The sequence below is a fragment of the Diabrotica virgifera genome, chromosome 8, assembly GCF_917563875.1.
Source record: "Diabrotica virgifera virgifera chromosome 8, PGI_DIABVI_V3a".
NCBI lineage: Eukaryota > Metazoa > Arthropoda > Insecta > Coleoptera > Chrysomelidae > Diabrotica > Diabrotica virgifera.
In genome coordinates this window covers 130,089,497-130,113,060 of record NC_065450.1, presented here as the reverse complement: position 1 = coordinate 130,113,060, position 23,564 = coordinate 130,089,497, and the positions used below count along the sequence as shown (strand labels likewise).

The 23,564-nt window shown below is 33.6% G+C and overlaps 1 protein-coding gene across 1 annotated transcript; it reads left to right on the top strand.

Annotated features, from left to right (window-relative positions):
• The first annotated feature begins 804 nt into the window (after positions 1 to 804).
• On the top strand, positions 805 to 21,513 carry LOC126890576 (zinc finger protein 93-like). The gene is made up of 4 exons (XM_050659639.1): positions 805 to 1,054; positions 1,116 to 1,241; positions 10,448 to 10,567; positions 19,642 to 21,513. Exons 1-4 carry the CDS (start codon positions 928 to 930, stop codon positions 20,916 to 20,918), a joined length of 1,650 nt encoding a protein of 549 aa, XP_050515596.1. The 5' UTR covers positions 805 to 927; the 3' UTR covers positions 20,919 to 21,513.
• Positions 21,514 to 23,564: the final 2,051 nt, after the last annotated feature.

Genomic DNA, 23,564 nt, shown 5'->3' with positions numbered 1-23,564 from the left:
ATTTACCTATCGTATAATATGTGTGGATAACCACGAATTAGGCTAATAAACAACTCATATTTATCTGAAATATTGAAATGACTCTATGATATATTTTTATTAAATTAATAACTTAACATCCATTGTATTAACAAATAATTAACAAAATTCGAATATGTTGACAAACAACTTTTTACACAAGGGATGAGGGGGCGGGTCCACTTTGAGTGACAGAACAAAATTCTGCCTTATGATTGGCTAGACGGAAGAAACGCACTGTAAAAGATGAAAGTTGGTCATCTCTTCCGTTACGTTACGTTTCTCTTACGTTCCGTCAGGTGCTTGCGTTCATTTATAAACACGAGTACACAAAATTCGGTGTTGATCTTTTCCAGTGCGTCTCCGTTGCGTCTACGTCTACGCTACGTCAAACTATAAATCCAACTTAAGCCTTCTTTTAAAACTTTACATTTTAACAAAAGTCAACATAAATCAGAACACTCTGTACATAGGTATAGGGAAGCCTTATGAAACTATACCTTATTTTTTGCGGACAATTAAAAAATTTAATAAAATACAGGGTGTTCCATAAGAAAAAATATAACTTTGATACACCACCATTTATTGGGACACCCTGTATATTTCAAAATAATTGTAAAATGTAGCTCTTATCAATTTACAAACTATTCAATTTCAATTTTTTTCAAATATTTTATTACCATTTCCCTGTAATCTTTCGTCGCGTTAGTGGTGACTCACCCTGTATATTCGTTGACTGATAAATGTCAACTTGACATCTATAATCTATCTATCACCATACTGGATTTCATTTTGTAAACAAAACAATTTGTAACACATTTAACTACAGGATTAACTGGGATTAACACTGAATCAACTGTAAAATGTTTTTGTATATTTCCAATATATTCATTCAGTTTATTTATAGCTATGCAATTTAAAGTTGAAATTAAGGAACAGTATGTTGAAGTTGAAAATAACCAAAAAAATATAGAGAGCCAGCTGTCCAGATCCATGGATATGGAAAACTACAAAAATGAACTAGTAGATAACTCAGGTAAGATAAGTAGTAAAAATTAGTGTTAAAAATATAATGTGATATAATTTGTATTTATTAGAAATGGGACCAAAAGCTGAAATTAAGGAAGAGTTTGCAGACAGTTGTCAAGGGTACATGGAGAATCAGCTATTTACATCCCCAAATCTTAAAGACTTCATTAATAAAATAGATGAAGATAACTCAGGTGAGAAAAGTAATAAAAAATATGTAGGGAGAACTTATTTTTATAAGAAACTGCAAAGATCTCAACAACCTGACAAAAGACAATAAAAAAATTAAAGACACTTTAACCCTTTCACCCCCGGCTACTAATTTTGTTGAGGTAAATAATCCCAGCCATTTTAAGTTTGGACATACAGCCTAAGTTTCCATGCTTATATACCAACGGCAGTACAGTGTATGTCATAGGAACAAACCTACACTGAAAAATGTAATAACTTGTACAAAAAAAGATATTTTCTATGAAAATGCATGATACCGTTGAGTGAAAAGTATAAAGAGACGCAATCAAATGTACTAATTTGTGCCAAATTTTTCTCACGGATAGATGGCACCTGTACAGGATTCTCCAGGATTTCCCACACTTTTTACTTATTTGGATTAGAGATTCAGTGGCGTATTGTTTTATAATAGTATGATACAATTGATTCAAAAGATGGCATAACCCAGACATCCAAAGCGAAAGTTATCCTCCAACACTAAATTGTTCTATATGATCCATATAATGTTCAGGAAAAAGTCACACCATTTTGAGCGTTGGGTTTGGGGGAGAGGGGGGAAAATTGGTAAATTCGTAGTTTTTTACGTTTTTCGTCAATATTTCTATAACTATGTGGTTTAGCATGAACAACCTTCTATACAAAAATGTTCTACATTAAATTTGAAATAAAAAAGGCCATATGCATAATCCTTCTAAAATGAACAGTTCCAAAGTTACGGAGGTAGTATAGTATAATAGGGAACTTGCACATTTTTTTTTATTACATAATGTTCAGTTTTGTATAAAAATGAGATTTCCAAAATTTCACGCTTCAAAACCCATAATAACTTAGAAGTACAAATTTAAAGTCTTCGGTATTTTAAAGTAGTTCAAACGGCCCATGACGTCACCTAGTTTTACATTAGTTATTATTATGGTTATATTTCGCTGTGTCTAGGTAAACGCTAAGGGAGCGTTCAAGTATTACGTAACGCAATTTTTGAAGATTTTTGACCCCCCTCCCCCCTATGTAACGCACCGTAACGTTTTTCTGTACCCCCTCCCCCTACCTAAACGTTACGTAACACCCAAGTGGCCATTTGAACCTAAATGGAAAACGAGGTTGCGAAAAGTACTGGAAACTCGGTAAAAGAACTTTGTTATTTTAATCGCATTTGAGGTAATAATAAAAGTTTACAATCATTATTCAGCCTTAAATGTCCACTGCTGAACATAGGCCTCCTCCCCTAGTTTCCAAACACGTCTATCCTGCGCCGCTCTCATCCAGTTTTTATTTAGCTTTCTTAAGTCGTCAGTCCATCTTGTATTGTAGGCGGTCGACCGACGTTTCTGTTGTCTTCTCTTGACCTCCATTCCAATAACCTTTTTGTCCGTCGCACATCTGTCATTCTGGCAATGTGTCCTGCCCATCTCCACTTCAACCTGACTAGCCTTTCGATGACGTCAGTCACCTTTGTTCTTCTCCTGATTTCTTCGATTTTGATTTTGTCTTGCAGAGTTATTCCTAACATTGACCGCTCCATTCTTCTCTGCGTTACTCTTAGTTTGGTAGCTGAGGCTTTAGTTAAGGTAAGTGTTTCTGATCCGTACGTCAAGACTGGGAGGACGCACTGATCAAATGCCTTTCTCTTTAGGCATGTGGGCAACTCACTTTTAAAAGTTTTTCTCAGTTTTCCAAATGCTGCCCACCCAAGAATGATTCTTCTATTCAGTTCATGTGTCTGGTTATCCCTGCCAATCGTAATTTCATGTCCCATGACATGAAATATGTTCAAAACTTACAATAATAATCTTCTGTTATTAATTTTACATTTAAATTTACATTTTCCCTACTTGGCCCCATATCCTTAAATACATTTTTGGCTTCATTCTTTATTGTTCTTCTCATGCATTCTTCTATTTTATCTTTTTTAATAAAAGCTTAAAATAAAATAAAATATTTGTTATTTCAACATTTTATTTTGCTTCATAAAAATTTTTGTATAACGAATAATATATGATGTTACCAGTAGTTTCGGAAAAATGGTGAAAAAAATGTGTAAAACTTTTTGTTCTTTGACGCCCTGTATTGTGAAAACGCATGCCGTTACAAAAATTATTTAGTAAGCAAACCCCAATTATTTTTTAATTTTTCACCTATCCTAGAGATTGTGTTACCTTTTTCTGAAACACCGTGTATATATATAATATAATAAGAAGGCACTTATGGAATAAAATTATTTCTGTCCTTGTTTTAAATAATTTTAAAAAACGCTGAGACCCATAGATTTTCATATACACTGTGTCCGTAAAGTATGGAACAAATTCTTTTTTAGCTAAACAGAGCATTTTAAGAAATAATCCTGAAACACGTCGATTTTTGATTTTAATTTACGGTGTTTTAAAATAATATTCTAATATACAGGGTGAATTACTTTCGAGTAATGACGTCACCGTCATTTTTTTTAAATATAACACCCCCATTTTGTCTCAATTTTCGGATTACTCTAGCTGAGCTGATTCCAAAAATGTATCACATATTGATTCAAATTGGTACAGGGTGCACAAAAATACAATAGTTTTGTGTATGCTCATATTATTAAAGTTTAATTAATTTTTGATATTAAATTAAAATATTCAACTAAACAATATCAAAAATTAATTAAAATTAAAATATAATTAAAATATCAAAAATAAAATAAGTATTTTTGAAAATATTGTTAATTTAACTAACGCGTTACTGTATGAACACACACAAATCTATTGTATTTTTGTCCACCCTGTACCAATTTGAATTAACATGTGATACATTTTTGGAATCAGCTCAGCTAGAGTAATCCGAAAATTGAGACAAAATGGGGGTGTTCCATTTAAAAAAAATGACGGTGACGTCATTAGTCGAAAGTAATTCACCCTGTATATTAGAATATTGTTTTAAAATACGGTAAATTAAAATCAAAAATCGACGTGTTTCAGGATTATTTCTTAAAATGCTCTGTTTAGCTAAAAAAGAATTTGTTCCATACTTTACGGACACAGTGTATATAAAAATGTGTGCTTTTTAAACATAAATTTAAATGTACAGGGTGATTCATGCAAACCTAGCGTAGTCTATTATCTTTAATTTTAATAAAACACCCCGTATATTTTTGTTTTTAGAAGCTGCTTAACAACCTCATCTCAAAAGTGTGTATTATGTAGGGTCTATTATGAATAATGCAAGGTGAAATTTTGAAATTATGTATAATTTTCGTCAAGATGTTAATGACATAAATCTTTGAAATTAATAATTCAGGAATCACACTTTAAATAAGGGTATTATTTTGTAAAATATCTATCAATTTTCTAAACTAAAGTATCAATATAGTGGGTTTTGTATTTAATGCTTTTTATTTAAAGACATTTTTAAATAATTTGAAAATTTGCGTATTTAAAACATTAATGAATACCTACTGCTGAAAACGATACTGCATGTTATGGACTTCAGAAAACATACATGATTTATGAGCATGTAGTTCCCCCTGCAACCTCTTAATCCCATATGTATCTTTTCATCTTTTGTTGTGGAGAAAGGTCTAGCTAATTATTGCAAACACATGTTACAGTGCTTCACAAATTTTAAGATTTTTTCACTTGAATACCATTGTCCTGTTGTCGGAACATGAGTGGAGCGTGAGGGCAGGGTTGCCAGGTCAGTTTTGATTTCTTCAGTAGATTTGCTTTCAAAATATCAGTAGCAATCAGTAGATTTTTTAAACCATGTATAATACCCTGTGTTAACCTGTGTTAACGGTCACCTGTTAAAATCGGCCACCTTTACTAACGCCCAGTTTCTATACTAACGGCCAGTTTAAAAATTGTCCAAACCAATATTTATGTAGATTCCCTTACTTATGAACTGGTATCAACGACCACCTTTATATTACGCACGCGGCCAAATAAACTCATATTTTTACAACCTTCATAATACTTTAGTTATAATTACTAAAATACTGCAAAAAAGCTACAACTTTACTGTAAAATAAGTTTATTTTAACGTTTTATTATTTATTTATTTATTTTACTTCAAAATAAACTCATCTTATTTGCTTCAGTGCTTATTCCCAACAAAAATATAAATTATAGAAATTAATTATTAATCATTTCTAATTAATAAATTAAAAACAAAGTACTGCTTATCTGATATTTAATTTTTAAAATGAGCACCGCAAAGTCTAAATACCACAACTTAACAAAACACGCTCTGCAGTTATTGGAAATTGGAAACAGAATATAAGAAAAGACAAAAATTACCCATTTCATGTTTACCAAAAATATAAAGTACCTACCTATCTATTCATCAGATAAACCGTAAACTCATAAATAACTCCGAGCGAACAGTTCCGGATATTGGAAACATAATGACACATGGTCTATTCAAAACAAAACAATTCTCAAGGAAAGAGTCCCTTGTAAAGGCACTTGACATCATTTATTATGAAATCCTATGTCGCTAACTTTACCATCAAATATAATTTAGGTGAAGTGAAACGAAAGAAGAATGCGCTGTTGGATGTTGGGCTTTGGATTGTATAAGAATGAGAAATGGTTTATATTTGAGCAATGAATTTTTTTAGATTTTTCGGTACATTTTATAGTTTTCAGTAGATAAGAAGATTGGAGTTTAAATCGGTAGGTTTTATACAGTTTTCAGTAGATCGAAGCTCAAATCAGTAGGTCTGCTGAAAAATTGAGGGTGCAACATAATACAATTTAGGGGTCTATGTAAAACATAAAAAAATTATGTAGTTTTTTTTATTTAATTTAAAAAAGAATGTTACGTAACGCGCTGTTCGAACCCCCCTCCCCCCATGTAACGCGCCGTAACGTTTTACAAGACCCCCCTCCCCCCAAACTGCGTTACGTAATACTTGAACGCTCCCTAACATGTACGCAAATAAAAAAGTTAGGTACATACACGCGAATTAAACTTCATCAAGCCAGTGACGTCATTATTTAACGTACGCAGTGACTGTATATTTTGGTAAATACATGCTATTTTGATATCTTTAGTGTTTGTTTGATAGAAAAATATTTGTTAAGGGAAGGGAAGCACAACTATTCAGATGTTTCAAACTTAATTGTAATAAATCAATGTATATAATAAAAGTATATATTATTAAGGGCCGGTTGTTCGAACGCTAATCAAAAATGATCATTATCAAATATTTAATTACTGTCACAACTGTCAATGTCAACTTTGATTTTGTTGCTGAAAACATAATTATTGAGTACAATTATGAAATTACTTAATCAATTATGTTAATAATTGTTATGTTAATTAATTAACTAATCTCATAATTATAATCAATTATGTTTTCAGCAACCCAACCAAAGTTGACATTGACAGTTGTGACAGTAATTAAATATTTGATAGTGATCATTGTTGATTAGCGTTCGAACAACCGGCCCTTAGGTTAGCAAAATAAATATATGTATTTAGTTGACATGACACGTACAAAATATTGCTAAGATAATTTTTATACGTAAGTTAATTATTATAATCAACTATTCTAAATGGGAAATGAGCCACAATTTAACTAAAAAAGATTTTATTAACGTTTCGACGTCCAAATCGGATGTCATTGTCAAAATACAAAAATGAGTCAGATTAAATAAATTATTAGAAAGAATTTTTTACTAAGCAAGAACATTTTTGTTTAATTTAATAATATTTTGTATTTTGACAACGACGTCCGATTTAGACGTTGAAACGTTAATAACATCATTTTTTTAGTTAAATTGTGGCTTAGTTCCCATTTAGAATACTTAGTTGATTACAAAAATGCCACAAGGAAATAGCTTCATAAAAAGTTAATTATTATTGTGAAAGCTTTAGGTCTTCCTTTTATTTTAATTTTGGACGGTAATACTAAATATTGTATATACTAAATTGTAACATATTGTACTATATTGTAATACTAAATACTGTATTTCACTTATATCTAAAAAAATATATATTAATTTGTAGTCTCTCAACTTTTTCATACTGTTTTAAAATGTTGTTAAACTCATTAAAACAACTAAATAATTGTCCACACTGCATAGTTAATTTAAAAACAAACACTAAACAAATAAAAAATAAGAAATCTCTTTACTAATCAATATTTAAATTAAAGTATAAACACAACGCAATTAAACAAATTCCAACACTCTGACACTTACTTTTTTAATTGCGTACACGTTAGCGTGTACCTAGACCTTAGACAAGGAAAAAAGAGAGGACGGGTAACACTCATTTAACACACACGTTCCAAAAGTGAAGCCAGTTTTTGGTTTGTTTGTCACCAAAAACATGGCGGTCACGTCAAAAATAACAATGGGTTGCCAGTGGTGGGTGTTCGTTGAAGGTTAAAATTTCATAAAAAATAAAGTAAATCATCATCTAAAATTCGTAATAAAAACATATGTATGTATTGAAACATATGTACGTAATATGAGCAACTTAATAAAATATTTACCGTACACAAATTCTTCATTTTAAATACATTTCATGTTTTTATTTTAAATACTCAATGCATAACAATACCCCAAAGATACGTCGATGATCAAAATCTCTGGTGTCGGTTTGGCTTCACTTTTGCTCATAGGATTACTCGTCCTCTCTCTTTCCTTGTCTAAGACCTAGACACAGCGTTATATTTAGGTATATTCTTCTTTTCCTTCTTTAGTTTATTGGCCTCCACCTACTTGGGTATTTGGCCAGCTCGTCGTAGGGTAATAAAGGAAAAATATTTATATTCTAATGACATTTATCGTATGTCGTTGTAATAATATATACCAGTTTGTTGAGATTGGAGTTTGATACAGTTTTTGAAGGAAAGAAAAGAAGGTTTACTATTGAAAATAAAACCATTTTGTAAAAGTAAAAATTTTCTATGAATAGTTCAAACGAACAAAAACACTTTTAACGTCACATAACTGTATTTTTTACTGACGTTTATAATGTCTAATTAATTTTGTTTACTTTTTGGTGTAAAACGTAAATGCAAAACCATATGACGTCACGACGCGTTTTTTGCTGGCTGGAATAATTTGAATTTTTAATCGTCTTTAGGGGAAAAACGAAAGACAAACAAAACTTTTTTATCATTGATACATGTTTTAAATCATGTTCTGTTGTGATTTATAACATTTTTTTCCAATTTTAAATTTTATGCAAGTTCCCTGTTGGTCCAAAAAGAGGCCCAACCCAGACATCCAAAGTAAAATTTTTCCTCCAACACCAAATTGTTCTATATGGTCCACATATTGTTCAGTAAAAAGTTACACCATTTTGAGCGTCCGCTTTAGGGGGGAGATGGGGGAAAAGTCGGTAAATTAGTAGTTTGTTTTTACGTTTTTTGTCAATATTTCTAAAACTACGCTTTAGCGTAAACAATGTTCTACATAAAATTTAAAACAAAAAAGATCCTATGCATAATTGAAGAGTACAGGGGAAAAACAAGGAATGTCACTTTTTCATTAATTTTGGGTTTTCTCGCCATGTGGTAGCAAAAACTGAGTACTATCGACTAGGCTATCGATTTAGGACAATACACAGAAATATCAGTCAATATAAATTTTCTAAGAATTTGTATCCAGGCGAAGGATCAGGATTGTCCGCACGCCACTGAACAAAAATAAGGAACAGTTTTTTGGTACATTATTAAATTAATAAGCTAATATAGATTCATATTATATTAAGATTATAGCATAAGAATTGCTAGAATTCTGCTAAGAATCTCCTAAGTAGTTTTTAGGTATCATAAGAATTAAACCTTTATTGGTGTTTATCTCAATATGTATTGTATAAAATGTGACATTCCTTGTTTTTCCCCTGTACTCTTCAATTGTTATAAAATCAACGGTTCCAGAGTTACGGAGGGTAAAAAGTGGAGGTTTTCGATACTTTTTATATTTTGTGGGTGGTGAGGTTGACGTTTCTTTAAGGGATTATCACCATCAGCCACTGAAATAGCAAATTTTATTTACAAAACAAAATCCTGTTAAAGAAAATATCTTTCATCTTACTAACTACTTCTGATTAACTATTACTAAATATAAAGTTCGCATATTTTTCTACCTATCTAATATTTGGACAAAATTGTTTGTTTGAAAAGGGGTCGACCCAGGATATACTAAACTGTGACTAAACTAAATAATTGAAGACAGATACTAATTTTCAATATTTATTTATGTATTTATTTATTTATTTTGAAACGTTTTTTTCAGTGTAAGCAAAAATCCAAAATAAAACAGTTCAAACGTAATAAAATAAATTTGATGTACTTCGTACGTCCTGAAGTATAGTAAGTGGACGTACGTCATACGTCCACTGGTGCTGAAAGGGTTAATATGGATGCTGGGTCATGAAAGGGTGCATGGGAACGAACGAGGCATATTGGCAAAACAAGGCTCGAGAGAAACTTTTGAAGTCTCAGAACCTTTATGTGGTGTCACTAAAGATGCTAACAAAAACGAGGTTCAGAAATGGCTGAAGAAATCATCAGAAGAAATGGAGAGCCACTCAAAGACAAATCCGACTAAAAAGAAAATCAAGAATATTGATAAAAAAACTCTGAACTTGAACAGTTTGATGAACTTCAATAAACGAGAGATCAAAAGAGTCACTGAAATGGTGACTGGACATTGTCGTTTAAAAACCACCTATACAAACTAGGTAAGGTGAATGAACTCTGGTACATAAAGTGCGAAATGGAAGAATGCATACTATGCTATTGCAGTGTGCTAAGTGATATAAGACAGGAATTCACTGGTCAACAGAGGTTTGAACCAGAAGAGTTCCTAAAACTATCAATAAGAAAACTTTTGGCCTTTGTTGAGGCCACAGAACTAATTAAAGGTTAAGGAAGAACCCGTGGTATGGTACAAAGGCCTTATGACCCAGTGCCAGAGACTAACGAGTCTTACCTGATTTTAGTAGAATAAGAAGAAACCGACGTGACAAGCAATTAAAGTACCTACCTACTTTAAATCAGTACCTGGAGTCTTTATGGTTTATTTAAATCTCTTATTGATGGAATTTCACACTGCGGTATAATAGCACACCAGTGAGCTGAATATTCATTACTCACTTATATAGTTTGTTAGACTATAAGATAAGTAGTAAAAATTAGTGTGAAATAATGTGATGTATTTGTATTTATTAGAGATGGGACTAAATGCTGAAATTAAGGAAGAGTTTGCAGAGGATTGTCCAGGATATATGGAGAGTCAGCTATTTACATCCCCTGATCTTAAAGACTTCATTAATAAAGTTGAAGATAAAGGTGAGAAGTACTAAAAATATGTAGGAACTTATTTTTATTGATTCACTCAAGAGTAAAGTAGCTTTATTTTTCACAATATTGAAAATTTCTATTATGAAAAGTTGTTTGGAATAAAAAACTATATTCTAGTATGCAATTACATCCATCTAATTGAAATTTTTTTTTTTTTTTTGGAAAATGATGGATAACTAACATTATTTTCAGTTATTTCAATTCAGATAACTCTTTTATTACTATTTTTATGAAAAAAAAGTGATTCCTAATAAAAAGTTCTGCATGGTCTAAAACCTAAAATACAACCATCTTATGTCAAATTTTATGAATTTTATACGAGGTATGTCAAAAATTATGAATTTCGCTCAAGAGTAAAATACGTTTATTTTTCACAACGTCGAAAATTGTTATTATGAAAAGTTATTTAGAATTAAAAACTATGTTTCAGTATGTAATTACATCCTTCTAATTGAAATATTCTGAACTATAAAGGTACTTTACTTTTGATCTAAATTTATCTTTTTTGACATACCTCGAAGAAAATTGATAAAATTTGATATAAGATGGTTGTATTTTAGGTTTTAGACCATCCAGAACTTTTTATTAAGAATCACTTTTGTTCATAAAATTAATAATAAAAGAGTTATCAGAATTGAAACAACTGAAAATAATGTTCATCATCATTCTCTTTGCCTTATCCCTATGCGGGGTCGGCTTCCGTAATTGCATTTCTCCACACAATTCTATCTTGGGTCATATCAATGTTAATCCCCTTTACCAACATGTCCTGCCTTATCGTCTCCCCCCAGGTCTTCTTTGGTCTTCCTCTCCTACTCCTTCCAGGAATCTGCACTTCAGCTATTCTTCGTATTGGGTGATTAACGTCTCGACGTTGAACATGACCAAACCATCTTAACCTATGCTCTCTCATTTTGGCATCAATTGGTGCCACACCTAGACTTCCCCTAATATACTCATTTCTAATTTTATCCTTCTTTGTCACTCCACTCATCCATCTAAGCATTCTCATTTCCGCCACATGCATTCGTTGTTCCTCTTTCTTTTTCACTGCCCAACATTCAGTTCCGTACATCATAGCCGGTCTTATGGCTGTTTTATAGAATTTTCCCTTCAGCTTCATTGGAATTTTTCTGTAACACAACACACCACTCGCTTCTTTCCACTTCATCCATCCAGCCCTAATTCTACTGCATGCATCTCCATCTATTTCTCCATTACTCTGTAATACCGATCCTAGGTACTTAAAATTATTGCTTTTCACAATCATTTCACCATCCAAAGATACCATTTTATTTGTAGTAGCTCCATCTTTAAATGAACATTCCAAATACTCTGTTTTTTTTGGTCCTACTAAGTTTTAAACCTTTTTCCTCCAGAGCTTGTCTCCACTGTTCCAGTTTTTGTTCTTCACTATTTCCTACTAACACGACATCATCAGCATACATTAAGCACCATGGGATGTTACCCTGTAGTTTCGCTGTTATCTGGTCCAAAACTAATGAGAATAAATACGGACTAAGCACAGAGCCTTGGTGCAATCCTACTTTCACATGAAATTTATCAGTCTCTCCCACACTTGTCCTAACACTAGTCGTTACTCCCTCATACATATCCCTCACAATCTTTACATATTCACCAGGGACTCCTTTCTTATTGAGAGCCCACCACAGAATCTCTCGAGGAACTCTATCATATGCTTTCTCAAGATCAATGAATACCATATGAGCGTTTGTTTCTTTACACCTGTATTTTTCCATCAACTGCCTTATAATGAAAATTGCATCTGTTGTTGATCTACCCTGCATAAAGCCAAATTGATTCTCGGATATTTCGGTCTCTTCACGTATCCGTCTATCAATTACTCTTTCCTATATTTTCATGGTGTGGCTAAGCAGTTTTATAGCCCTGTGCTTTGTACATTGTTGTATATCTCCCTTGTTTTTGTAAACAGGTACCAGTATACTGCTTCTCCATTCGTCTGGCATTTGTCCGACTTCCATAATTCTATTAAATAGACCTGCTAGCCACCTTGTTCCTGTCTCCCCCAATGCTCTCCATACTTCCCCAGGAATATCATCTGGTCCTACCGCTTTTCCTTTCTTTATTTTTTGAAACGCTTGAGCCACTTCCTCGTTGGTTATTTTGGTGACCATTGCTGCTACTGTCTCCGTTGACTCTACAGGCTGTCTGTCAAATTCTTCATTTAATAAGCTGTCAAAGTACTTTCTCTATCTCTGTTTGACATCCCTTTCGTGGTGAACTAGTATTTTATTATATTCATCTCGGATACATCTAATCTGATTAAAATCTTTTGCTTTCTTTGCTCTCTGTTTAGCTATTTTATATATCTTCGTTTCGCCTTCCCTGGTATCAAGTTGATCGTATAGGTTTGAATACGCTTCTGCTTTGGCTTTTGCTACTGCTACTTTCGCTTCCTTTTTCGCCACCATATAGTTTTGAAGATCTGTGTCGGATCTGGTTTCTTGCCACTTTTTATATAATTTTCTCTTCTCTTTTATTTTTCCTTGTACTTCGTTTGACCACCACCAAGTCTCTTTATCCTCAAACTTCTTTCCTGACGTTTTCCCGAGTATTTCAATAGCCGTCTCTCTAATACTACTGGCCATTTTTCTCCAAATTGTATTAGGGCTTCCTTTCATGTTCCAACATATTTTTTCTACTATTCTTCTCCCGAATAGACCTTCTTTCTCATCTTTCAGCAGCCACCACTTAATTTTTTGTGGTCCTCTCCGATATTTTTGTTTAGTTTCGCTTTTTACTTCGATGTCCAGAACAAGCAGCTTATGTTGTTGACTTACTGTCTCACTAACTATTACCTTATAGTCCTTGCATTCACGTATGTCTTCTTTCCTTATCATGAAGTAGTCTATTTGGGATTGATGTTGTCCACTTTTGTAGGTAATAAGTTGAGTTTCTCTCTTTTTAAAGAATGTGTTAACAATCGCCATATCCAATGCTGTTGCTAATTCAAGCATGTCATCTCCAGCTTCATTTCTAGTTCCAAAGCCTAATCCCCCAGGTATTGTTTCATATCCTGTCTTGGTTTGGCCCACATGTGCATTGAAATCACCTCCTATTATAACTTTTTCCTCTGCTGGAATATCACTCAGTACGTCTCCTAATTGATCATAGAAAGCTCTTTTTTCATTCTCACCCAGATCTGTTTGGGGAGCATACACACACAACATTCAATACCTCTTTATCAATTACAAATTTCACTGACATCATTCTATCACTCGTTCTTACAACTTCTACTACGTTTTCTTTCATTTCACTATCAGCAATTATACCAACTCCATTTCTAGTGTTACTACTCCCTACATACCACAATTTGTATCCTTCACCTAGTTCTTTCGCCCTTTGTCCTTTCCACCTAGTTTCTTGAATACAAGCAATTTGAACTCTTCTTCGTTTGAGCGCATCCACTAACTCCAGACTCTTACCTGTAAGACTACCAAGATTCCACGCCCCTATCCTGATTTTTCTAACCTGCAATGGTGTTCCCCCTGAGATAGTCCTCACCCGGAAATCCGAACGGAGGCTCATTTTACTTCCGGCACATTTTACCTCAGGAGATGCCATCATTTTAGTATAAGTTTTTTTTTTATATCATTGGAGAAGGTCTTTTCATTATTGTGGCCTGAAAAGATTTTGTTTGGATATTTGATGCCTGAATGCCTTTTCTATCAGCACCATACCCTGCCCCGCACGTTTAGCCAATACACCACCAATGCAACCAAAGTGCAGTATTACCTCATACCCGCCTGCATTTTTCTGTATAGGCCAGGACCCCTACTGTAAGGACTGCCCTATAAGCCAATGTATTGTTGCCCGTATCCCGCCACTAGGAGGCACGTACTTTATTCGGGATACACAACTGAAAATAATTTTAGTTATCCATAATTTTTCAAAAAAAAAAATTTTAATTAGAAGGATGTAATTGCATATTAGAATATAGTTTTTAATTCCAAACAACATTTCATAATAGCAATTTTCAATATTGTGAAAAATAAAGCTACTTTACTGTTGAGTGAAATTCAAACTTTTTGGCATACCTCGTATAATATTCAAAAAAATTGATATTTGATGGTTAAATCTTAGGTTTTGGACCATGCAGAGCTTTTTATAAAGAATAACTTTTTTTCGTAAAATTAATAATAAAAAAGTTTTCCATTTGGATACAACTTACAGGGACATACTGTATAAATAATTATGTAAATGTTTAATTACTGACTAGAAAATTGAAGAACCTTTCAAATGAGCTAGCACACGACCCCTATTCTCATTTAAAAAAATCATCGATTACGTCATCACGCCCAGATGAATGACGACGTTGATTAGCAATTAAAAAACAAAGGAGTTTTGAATATTGTATTGCAAAAAACTCTTCGGGATTTCATTAATCGATGTTTAAAAAATATCTACCTACCTTGGCAATATTCAAATTTTCAGTTTTTCACATAGTTTTTGAGGGTTAAAAATGGCCGATTTCGCAATTTTTCAATTTTTAATGGCTTATATGTCAAAAACTATCAACTTTAGAGAAAAGTCACTAAAGACCTTTTCTGTTTGGAATGATCCAAAAAACCTAAAAAAAACTTTGTTCCACGCAAAAAAAATAATTTTAGGAAAAAAACAAAAAAAAAACGTTTAAAAAATTTTTGACCCACTTTTGGTCCTGGCAACATGCAAATTTGTTAAAAAGGGTCCTTTTTGAGTAAGATTGTGCAAAAAATCCGAATCGGAATATTTTTTCTAGCGGATGCGCAGTGGCTTTCTGAGCTATAAGGAATACTTACCTAACACGAAATGTAACTGTCTTGCATTAAATATTAAACACAAAATCCCAAAAAAATACGTTTTTTTTAACTTGTAACACTGTTCTCCAAAAATCACGTGGTAACTTCCACAACAACTGAAACACAACTATATTGCGACGCTCTTCCATAAAATGTAATGCATGGGTTTGACAAAGTCACAACTGTTATAAGTCGCCATCTAGCGGTAATTACATGAGTGCAACTTCTGACAATTTTTCCCATAATAAAGTTGAACATTTAGAGTTGGTTAGAGGGTAAACCTCAACAATGGCAATTTTTGAGTTTTGACGTTCTTCTTCCAAACCAACAATATACACAGTACATCTAAATTACGTACAGTTGTATACATTATTGTTTATTTCTTGGTAAAAACTCAGTCAAAGTGAAAAAATGTTTGTTTTGTCACTTTTGTCTGACAAAAATCGGTCCGGGTTAGCCGGACTTCCGGGTTAGCCGGACTTCCGGGTTATCGGATGCCGACTTATAGGGGTTCCACTATACTGTCGCCTCATTAATTTCTTATTTTTATTGTGTTTATTATTTCGTATTCTTTGCTCATTTCTTGCCATACTTCCGTGTTCATTTTCTTCTGTATCTATGCCATTCTAAGCATCCTTCTGTAACACCACATTTCAAATGACTGTAGCTTATTTATGTGTTCTTGCTTCAATGTCCAGCTGCCAAGTCCATATTACAATATAAAAAAGCTCTTACTCTCAGTTTTAATGTAAGGTCTTTATTGCAGAGAATTGGTTTCATTTTTTTCAAATGCATCAAGATTTCTATCCTGGCCCTTATTTCTATCGTTTGATCATTATTTTCTGAAATCCAGTTTCCCAGGTATTTGTATTTATCATTTCTCTCCACACATTTCCATTCATTTATTTTTAGTCCATATTTTTCACAGAAACTGTTTGTTTTATTTAGTAGTAATTTGAGTTGTTCAGCACAGGTTGCCGTAATAATGGTGTCATCTGCATATTCTTACGTTAATTATTATTCCTTCACTTTCAGATAGTAATGCTGACCGAGTTCGTTATCTAGGATTCATAAGTTTCTTTTGTCTATGTTTTTGTCTGTAGAATTTGGACTAATTTTTGTCTTATTGTGTCAAATGCTTTTACAAAATCAGTGTAACAAACATGCACATCCACATTCATATCCATGAATATTTGAGCTATCACATTAAAAGCAAATAATGCTTCTCTGGTTCCTTGTCTGTTTCTGAATCCAAACTGACTATCATCTATCCCTCCTTCCAGTTTTTTATTTTTACTACCGTGTATTATTTTCAAGAATAATTTGAGAAAATGACTTACACCCGATTTTATAATAAAATTAAAGGAGAGTTTAAATTAAAGGAGGCTTTAATCAATGCATAATCAATTAGTTAAAGCCTCCTTTAATTTAAAGGCTCCTTTAACTTTATTATGAAATCGGGCGTTATTAATGGTATTGTTCTGTATTCACTGCCGTCTTTAGAGTTTGTATTTTTGAGGATAGCGCAAAAGGTGGAGAGTAACTATTGTTTCGGTATGTGTCCCGTTTTGTAGACTGTGTTAAACAAGTCTACTATAATGTCTAAGGTTTCTCCATTTTATGCATTTTAGGTAAGCTTTCTACAGGGATTTGGTCAGGACGTATAGCTTTATTATTGTGTTGTTTTAAATGCCATTTTAATTTCCTCTTTTAATATTTTTAAAACCATACTTCTACTAGTTAAGCTTCGAGCTCGCCCAGTGTATTTCGCCAGTCGTTTATGTTCATCGCCAACTGTTGCCAATTGGTTGGGCCAATTTTCCTCGCTTCCTTGTCCACAATGTCTCTCCATATCAGTCTTGCTCTGCCTCTACTCCTATTTCCTACCAGTACTACTAATAGGGTTCGTCGGGATTGGTAATTTTTATTTGCTCTTGACATATGTCCAGCCCATCTAAGCCTACTTATTTTAATGAAATCCATTAAATCTCACTATTTACTATTTGTTTATACTTCTCATATAATTCAAAGTCATATCGCCTTCTCCAATTGCCTTCTCACAGATTGCGCCCATTACTCTTCTTAATTTCAAAGACAGGCAGATGATCTGCATCTGTTTTGGAGATGATCCATGTTTCTGCCCCATATGTCAGCACTGGCGGGATGAGCGTTCTATATATTGTTAGTTTGGTTTTTGCCTTAAATTTCTGTTTTTTGAGCTCTTTGTTTAGTCCAAAATAACATTTGTTTGCTAGCAGTATCCTGTGTTTTTAAAAGTCATCCATAATAGAATTTACCGAAAATGCGAAGAACAAATTGCGCCCAATCAGTTTGGATTTGTGAACGCCGTTGGTACGAGGGAGGCTTTATTTGGTGTGCAGGGGTTATTTCAGAAATGTAGAGATGTCAGCTGTGATGTTTTTGCATGCCTTATTGACTACAAAAAGGCTTTCGATAGAGTCCGACATGAACAAATGATGGAAGTGCTGAAGAGGACAGGGATTGACGGAAGAGACCTGAAAATAATAGCTAACCTGTATTGGAATCAATCAGCAGTGCTCCGAATAGATGGAGAATATACAGATCAGGTCAAAATCTTAAGGGGAGTGAGACAGGGATGCTTAATTTCACCGCTGATATTCAATCTGTACTCAGAGCACATTTTTGAAGAGGCTCTAAAAGATATTGATGAAGGCATCTCAATAAATGGAGTCAAGCTCAGTAACCTGCGATATCCAGATGATACAATAGTGTTTTCCAATACCATAGAAGGGCTGCAAAACTTAATGAATAAAATAACTGAAACCAGTAGAATATATGGACTAGATATAAACACCAGCAAAACCAAGCTAATGATCATCAGCAAGCAAAACATAACTGGAGTAAATCTGTATGTGAACCAAATGAGAATTGAACGTGTCTCACAATACAACTATTTGGGCACTATAATCAATGAGTCGTGGGACAATACTCAAGAGATTAAATGTCGCATCGGAAAGGCAAAGAGTGCATTCTTGACTATGAGCTCTGTGTTCAAGAGCCATGACGTCACTCTTAAAACAAAAATAAGGCTCCTTAAATGTTACGTGTACTCAGTGCTTTTATACGGAGTAGAAACGTGGACCTTGAAGGCGGAAACTTTATCGAAACTTCAAGCTTTTGAGCTATGGTTGTACAGAAGGATCCTGAAGATACCATGGACAGACAAAGTCACCAATGAAGAAGTACTACGGAGGATGAACACAACCGCAGATTTAGTCAACATCGTGAAGGGCCGTAAGCTGCAGTTCTTAGGGCATATAATGAGAAATCAAGGCAGATACGAGCTACTCCAGTGCTCCAGTACTCCAGTGCAAAAAGGTCCCCAGGACGAAGAAGAATATCCTGGCTTGCTAACCTGAGAACATGGTATAGAAAGACCTCAACACAACTATTCCGTATAGCAACTAACAAAGTCATCATAGCCAGAATGATCGCCAACGTTCGGAACGGACAGGCACCCTAAGAAGAAGAATCCTGCGTTATACTTCTTCAGATGTGTCATTATCTCTTGTTATGTGAGAACCGAGATGATAAACTTATTTACAACCTCAAAAATTATAATGGTCTTTGTCTATGCTAAAGTTTTGTTTAGCGTTTCTAGCTCTATCTCTTTTTTGAAGGAATTTATTTTGTGCCGGCGCCGGCGTTAAGAATGTGGAAACCATCTCTTTAAGTCCTCATGTGGTGCATCCGATCAAATCCAAATCATTAGCGTAGGCCATAATCTGCGTTGACTTATTAAAGATTGTGTGTACCCATAAGTTGCCTACCGTTAACTTGCTCAGTGTACCACAAAAATTAAATTTTTGTTAAAAGATCTCTTAGAGATAATTGTAATATGAACTATAACCTGTGGGAGAGATTGTTCCGTTTCTCACATAGGTATCTGTTATTATATCAATAACGTAAGCACAATCAGTATTCTCGTATATTAGCAATATGGTGTACTATAGCAATATCATACACACGTAGACACAATCATTATTCTCGTATATTAGTAATATGGTGTACTATAGCAATATCATTAGATCATTTTGCTAAAAAAAATCCTATTATCTTTTTTTATAATATCAATGCCTAGTGTTTTAGTATGTTTCAGTTTTATTTATTATTCATTCTTACTAAATTTTATTACTCTTTTTTTACCTTTGTAGTTTCTGCATAAAAATATGTTTATAGTTTTTATTTTTATTTTAGGTATTTCTCAGAACGTCATGGAAATCATGAAACCTGAACTTGCATGCACCACAGAACAACAAAGTATAAACACTGAAGAGACAACATCAACAAATTTTATTTATAAATGTAAAATTTGTTTTAAGCAGTTTAACCAGGCAGGTTCTTTGAAACGACATTTAAAAACGCACACTGCAGAAAAGCTTTACAAGTGTGAAATTTGTTTTAAGCAGTTTACTAAAGCACATGGTTTGAAACGTCATTTGGTAGTGCACACTGAAGAAAAAAAGCCTTATGAGTGTGAAATCTGTATGAAGAAGTTTTCTCAGAAAGTTCATTTGAAAATACATTTGAGATTGCACACTGGGGAAACGCCTTATAAGTGTGAAATCTGTTTTAAGGAGTTTAATTATAAAAGTTCTTTAGATGGACATACGAAAGTTCACACTGGAGAAAACCCTTACGGGTGCGAAATTTGTTTTAAACAGTTTGTTCGATTACACGATTTGAAAAGTCATTTGAGAGTGCACACTGGAGAAAAGCGTCACAAGTGTGAAATTTGTTTAAAGCAGTTTACCCATAAAAGTAATTTCGATCAACATACGAAAGTTCATACTGGGGAAAAGCCTTACAAGTGTGATATTTGTTTTAAGCCGTTTGGTAGAGCACCCGATTTGAAAATACATTTGAGATTGCACACTGGGGAAACACCTTATAAATGTGAAATTTGTTTTAAGGAGTTTACTTATAAAAGTTCTTTGAATATACATACGAAAGTTCACACTGGAGAAAACCTTTACAAATGCGAAATTTGTTTTAAGCCGTTTACTCGAGCACTTAGTTTGAAAGGTCATTTGAGAATGCACACTGGAGAAAAGCCTCACAAGTGTGAAATTTGTTTAAAGCAGTTTAGCCAAAAAAGTAATCTGAAAAAGCATTTGAGATTGCACACTGGAGAAACGCCCTATAAGTGTGATGTTTGTTTTAAGCAGTTTACTAGTAAGAGTAATTTTAATGATCATACGAAAATTCACACTGCAGAAAAACCTTACAAGTGCGAAATTTGTTTTAAGCAATTTAGCCAAACAAGTAATCTGAAAAAGCATTTGATGGTTCACACTAAAGAAAAGCCTTACAAGTGTGAGATTTGTTTTAAACAGTTTAGTCGAATAAGGCATTTGAAAACACATACGAAAGTTCACACTGAAGAAAAGACTTACCAGTGCGAAATTTGTTCTACGCAGGTTACTCGAGCTCTCGATTTTAAACGTCATTTGAGAGTGCACACTGGAGAATAGCCTCACAAGTGTGAAATTTGTAATAAGCAGTTTACTCGAGCAGACGTTTTGAAAAGTCATTTGAGAGTGCACACTGGGGAAAAGCCTTAATAATGTAGCGTTTTTACATGTCTGCTCAGATGGGGACAGGGATAGTACTAACTACAAGATTACTGGGGGGTCTAAATGGGCTAAAGTAGAAGCTTCTTTGCATGACGGCAGCTCAGGTTTTGTTGGTGGCGGGTCGTGGAATCGTTAGGGGGGTTAGAGGGTTTAAAGAAGACTAACTACCATAACCAAATAAGCAAAGGATACTTACACAGACTAGAGGACTTTTCTACTATTTAAAAATGGACGCCGTTTGAAATAAATCCTCTGGTTCATTACTGGGTACTTACTGGACATATTCTGTACTTACGGATACCGATTGGGGGGACATTCATCTATGATTCCTCGTTTGGGTCAAACTGGGCTACTCTTTACCATTCTATGGCTTCTATGCCATTTATTTTTTTACTCTAAAACTTATTTCACTTGTATTAATATCTGGTTAATAATTTTCCAAAAAAAGGTTACAGAAATAAAAAATAGGTACATTCTACTATGTTTATTCAAATCTTTAGACTTTATTTTTATTTTGAGAATAAACATGTTCTCAAACAGGAAATGAATAATAAAAACAACTATAACTTTACATGACTTTACCATCGACAATAAAGAATTTACAATCTTTTCTGACTTCCAAAAATACAAAAGATTTATTATTTCACATGATTCTTACATACATACATAAAATTTCTATTTTATCGGGCAGTGCATCCAAAACAAAATTTTGACTTATACTGTCAAATGTCACTGCCATTTTATCTAATTTACAAAAAACTTTCCATGTTGAAAACAAACTATTAAAATATTTAAAATCTTTACCAACTTAATATCCACTTGGAATTTAATCAAAAACAATAATATATCATACATTTTTAAATGTCACACTTCGCACTTAATCAAAAATTTTCTATCCAAGACAGGGGGGATTTCCATTCAATTCTAACGAAACAGGACAAAGTTGAGACCAAATCAAAAATCTCATCGGGGAATCAGGACTTCAATATGGGAACAGGACCATAACATCATAAAAACAGGAACAGCTACACAATGCGACAGAATCCGCGCACTTCTCTACCGGCATAACTGCGTCACAATACTGTATACTCGATTTTCACCGTAAATATCCAACATAATGGAGTGAAATTTTCTACCAGTACTCCAAAATATTCACAGGACAAGTTGCAAATCCTTCACTTAGTTTAACATAACGACAACAACCAATTTTAAGCCGGTAGGTGCGGTTCTATGTGAGTCTGTGAGTTCTACGGGAGTCGATGTTTACATTTCAAACATGTTTTTAGAACTGCCTCTTTCTTCGTCATCTCGAGATCGTCCGAGACAACTCAAAGATTTTTCAAAATTCAGGTCAATAGTAACAAGGGATTCTTCGCGCTCAGAAGAAAAGGAAATATGCGTAGAATTTTTCAAGGACTTTTTTTTAACGAATCATTCTAGAATAACAAATGTTTACACAAATAAACAGGAAATTTCCTAACGTTTCCAAATGTTATGCAATAATCCCTAATACTCAGAAGCAGGGGCGGTTCAGAATTTTGATGGTAAATTACTTCATAAAATAAATTGGAAAAATAGATATTTAGACGGGTTCTTAAAACAAAACATTGTAGCGAAATTTGTAATGCTACAATAATAATAATAAAATGGCTAAATACCCCAGGTGGGGTTGAGCTGCTAAAAAGCTATCTAGATCCATCTTTTTTGGGGGGATCAGTCCCATTCTGCTACTCGATACTATTGACTATTGGTCTTCATTTCTTTTCATCCTCTGTATTTTCCTGCCAGTTTCTAATTCCTGCCCTATATAAATCTTCCTTTATTTCCTGTAACCATTTTAATCTAGGTCTTCCGCGTCTTCTTCTAAAATTGAGTGGATGGTTGTAGCGCTACCTGCTCTCCATGTATGCCCCAACACTGATATTGTTCGACTATTTCTCTTATAACATAACCTTTGCTAATCGTTTATTAATTATCGATGTTAACATTTTATAGGCTTTGCTGAATAACGTGATCTCTCGGTAGTTTCTGCACGTTTGTTGGTCTCCCTTCTTATGTATTACGATTATCTGCCCATTTTCCCATTCCTTCGGTATTTTTTCATCCTTCTATATTTTCTTAATTAGTAGATATAGTCTCTTCTTCAGTTCTTCTCCTCCGTATTTTATGAGTTCAAAATTGATCCCATCCTTGCCTGGGACTTTACCATTGCGGCTTTGTTCTATGGTTTTTGCCTGTTCTTCATGTGCTGGTTCGTCTGTCTCATCTTTTCTGTTTCTCATATTTCCTTCTCCTTCTTGAGCTTCATTTATTTCCTGATTCTCTGTTTCTGCCTCTGTGAACAGCTCTCTCAAGTGTTCCAGGCATACTTGCTTATATTGCGTTGTTCTTTATTCCGTTTATTTTTTCCTTTGTATGTCTTGTTATTTTCCCTAATTTTGTTAAGAAGTTTTTCGCATTTCTTTTCTCTCCCTCTTGTTCGATCTCTCTCATTTTGTTGTCTACCCATTCTCGTTTGCTTTTTCTTATTATTTTCTTAGATTT

Excerpts from the sequence above, each read along its gene's own strand:
- LOC126890576 (XM_050659639.1), top strand. The coding sequence starts at position 928 with ATGCAATTTAAAGTTGAAATTAAGGAACAGTATGTTGAAGTTGAAAAT. Across the intron at positions 1,055-1,115 it reads TGAACTAGTAGATAACTCAG|AAATGGGACCAAAAGCTGAA; the intron begins GTAAGATAAGTA and ends TGTATTTATTAG. Across the intron at positions 10,568-19,641 it reads TAATAAAGTTGAAGATAAAG|GTATTTCTCAGAACGTCATG; the intron begins GTGAGAAGTACT and ends TTTTTATTTTAG.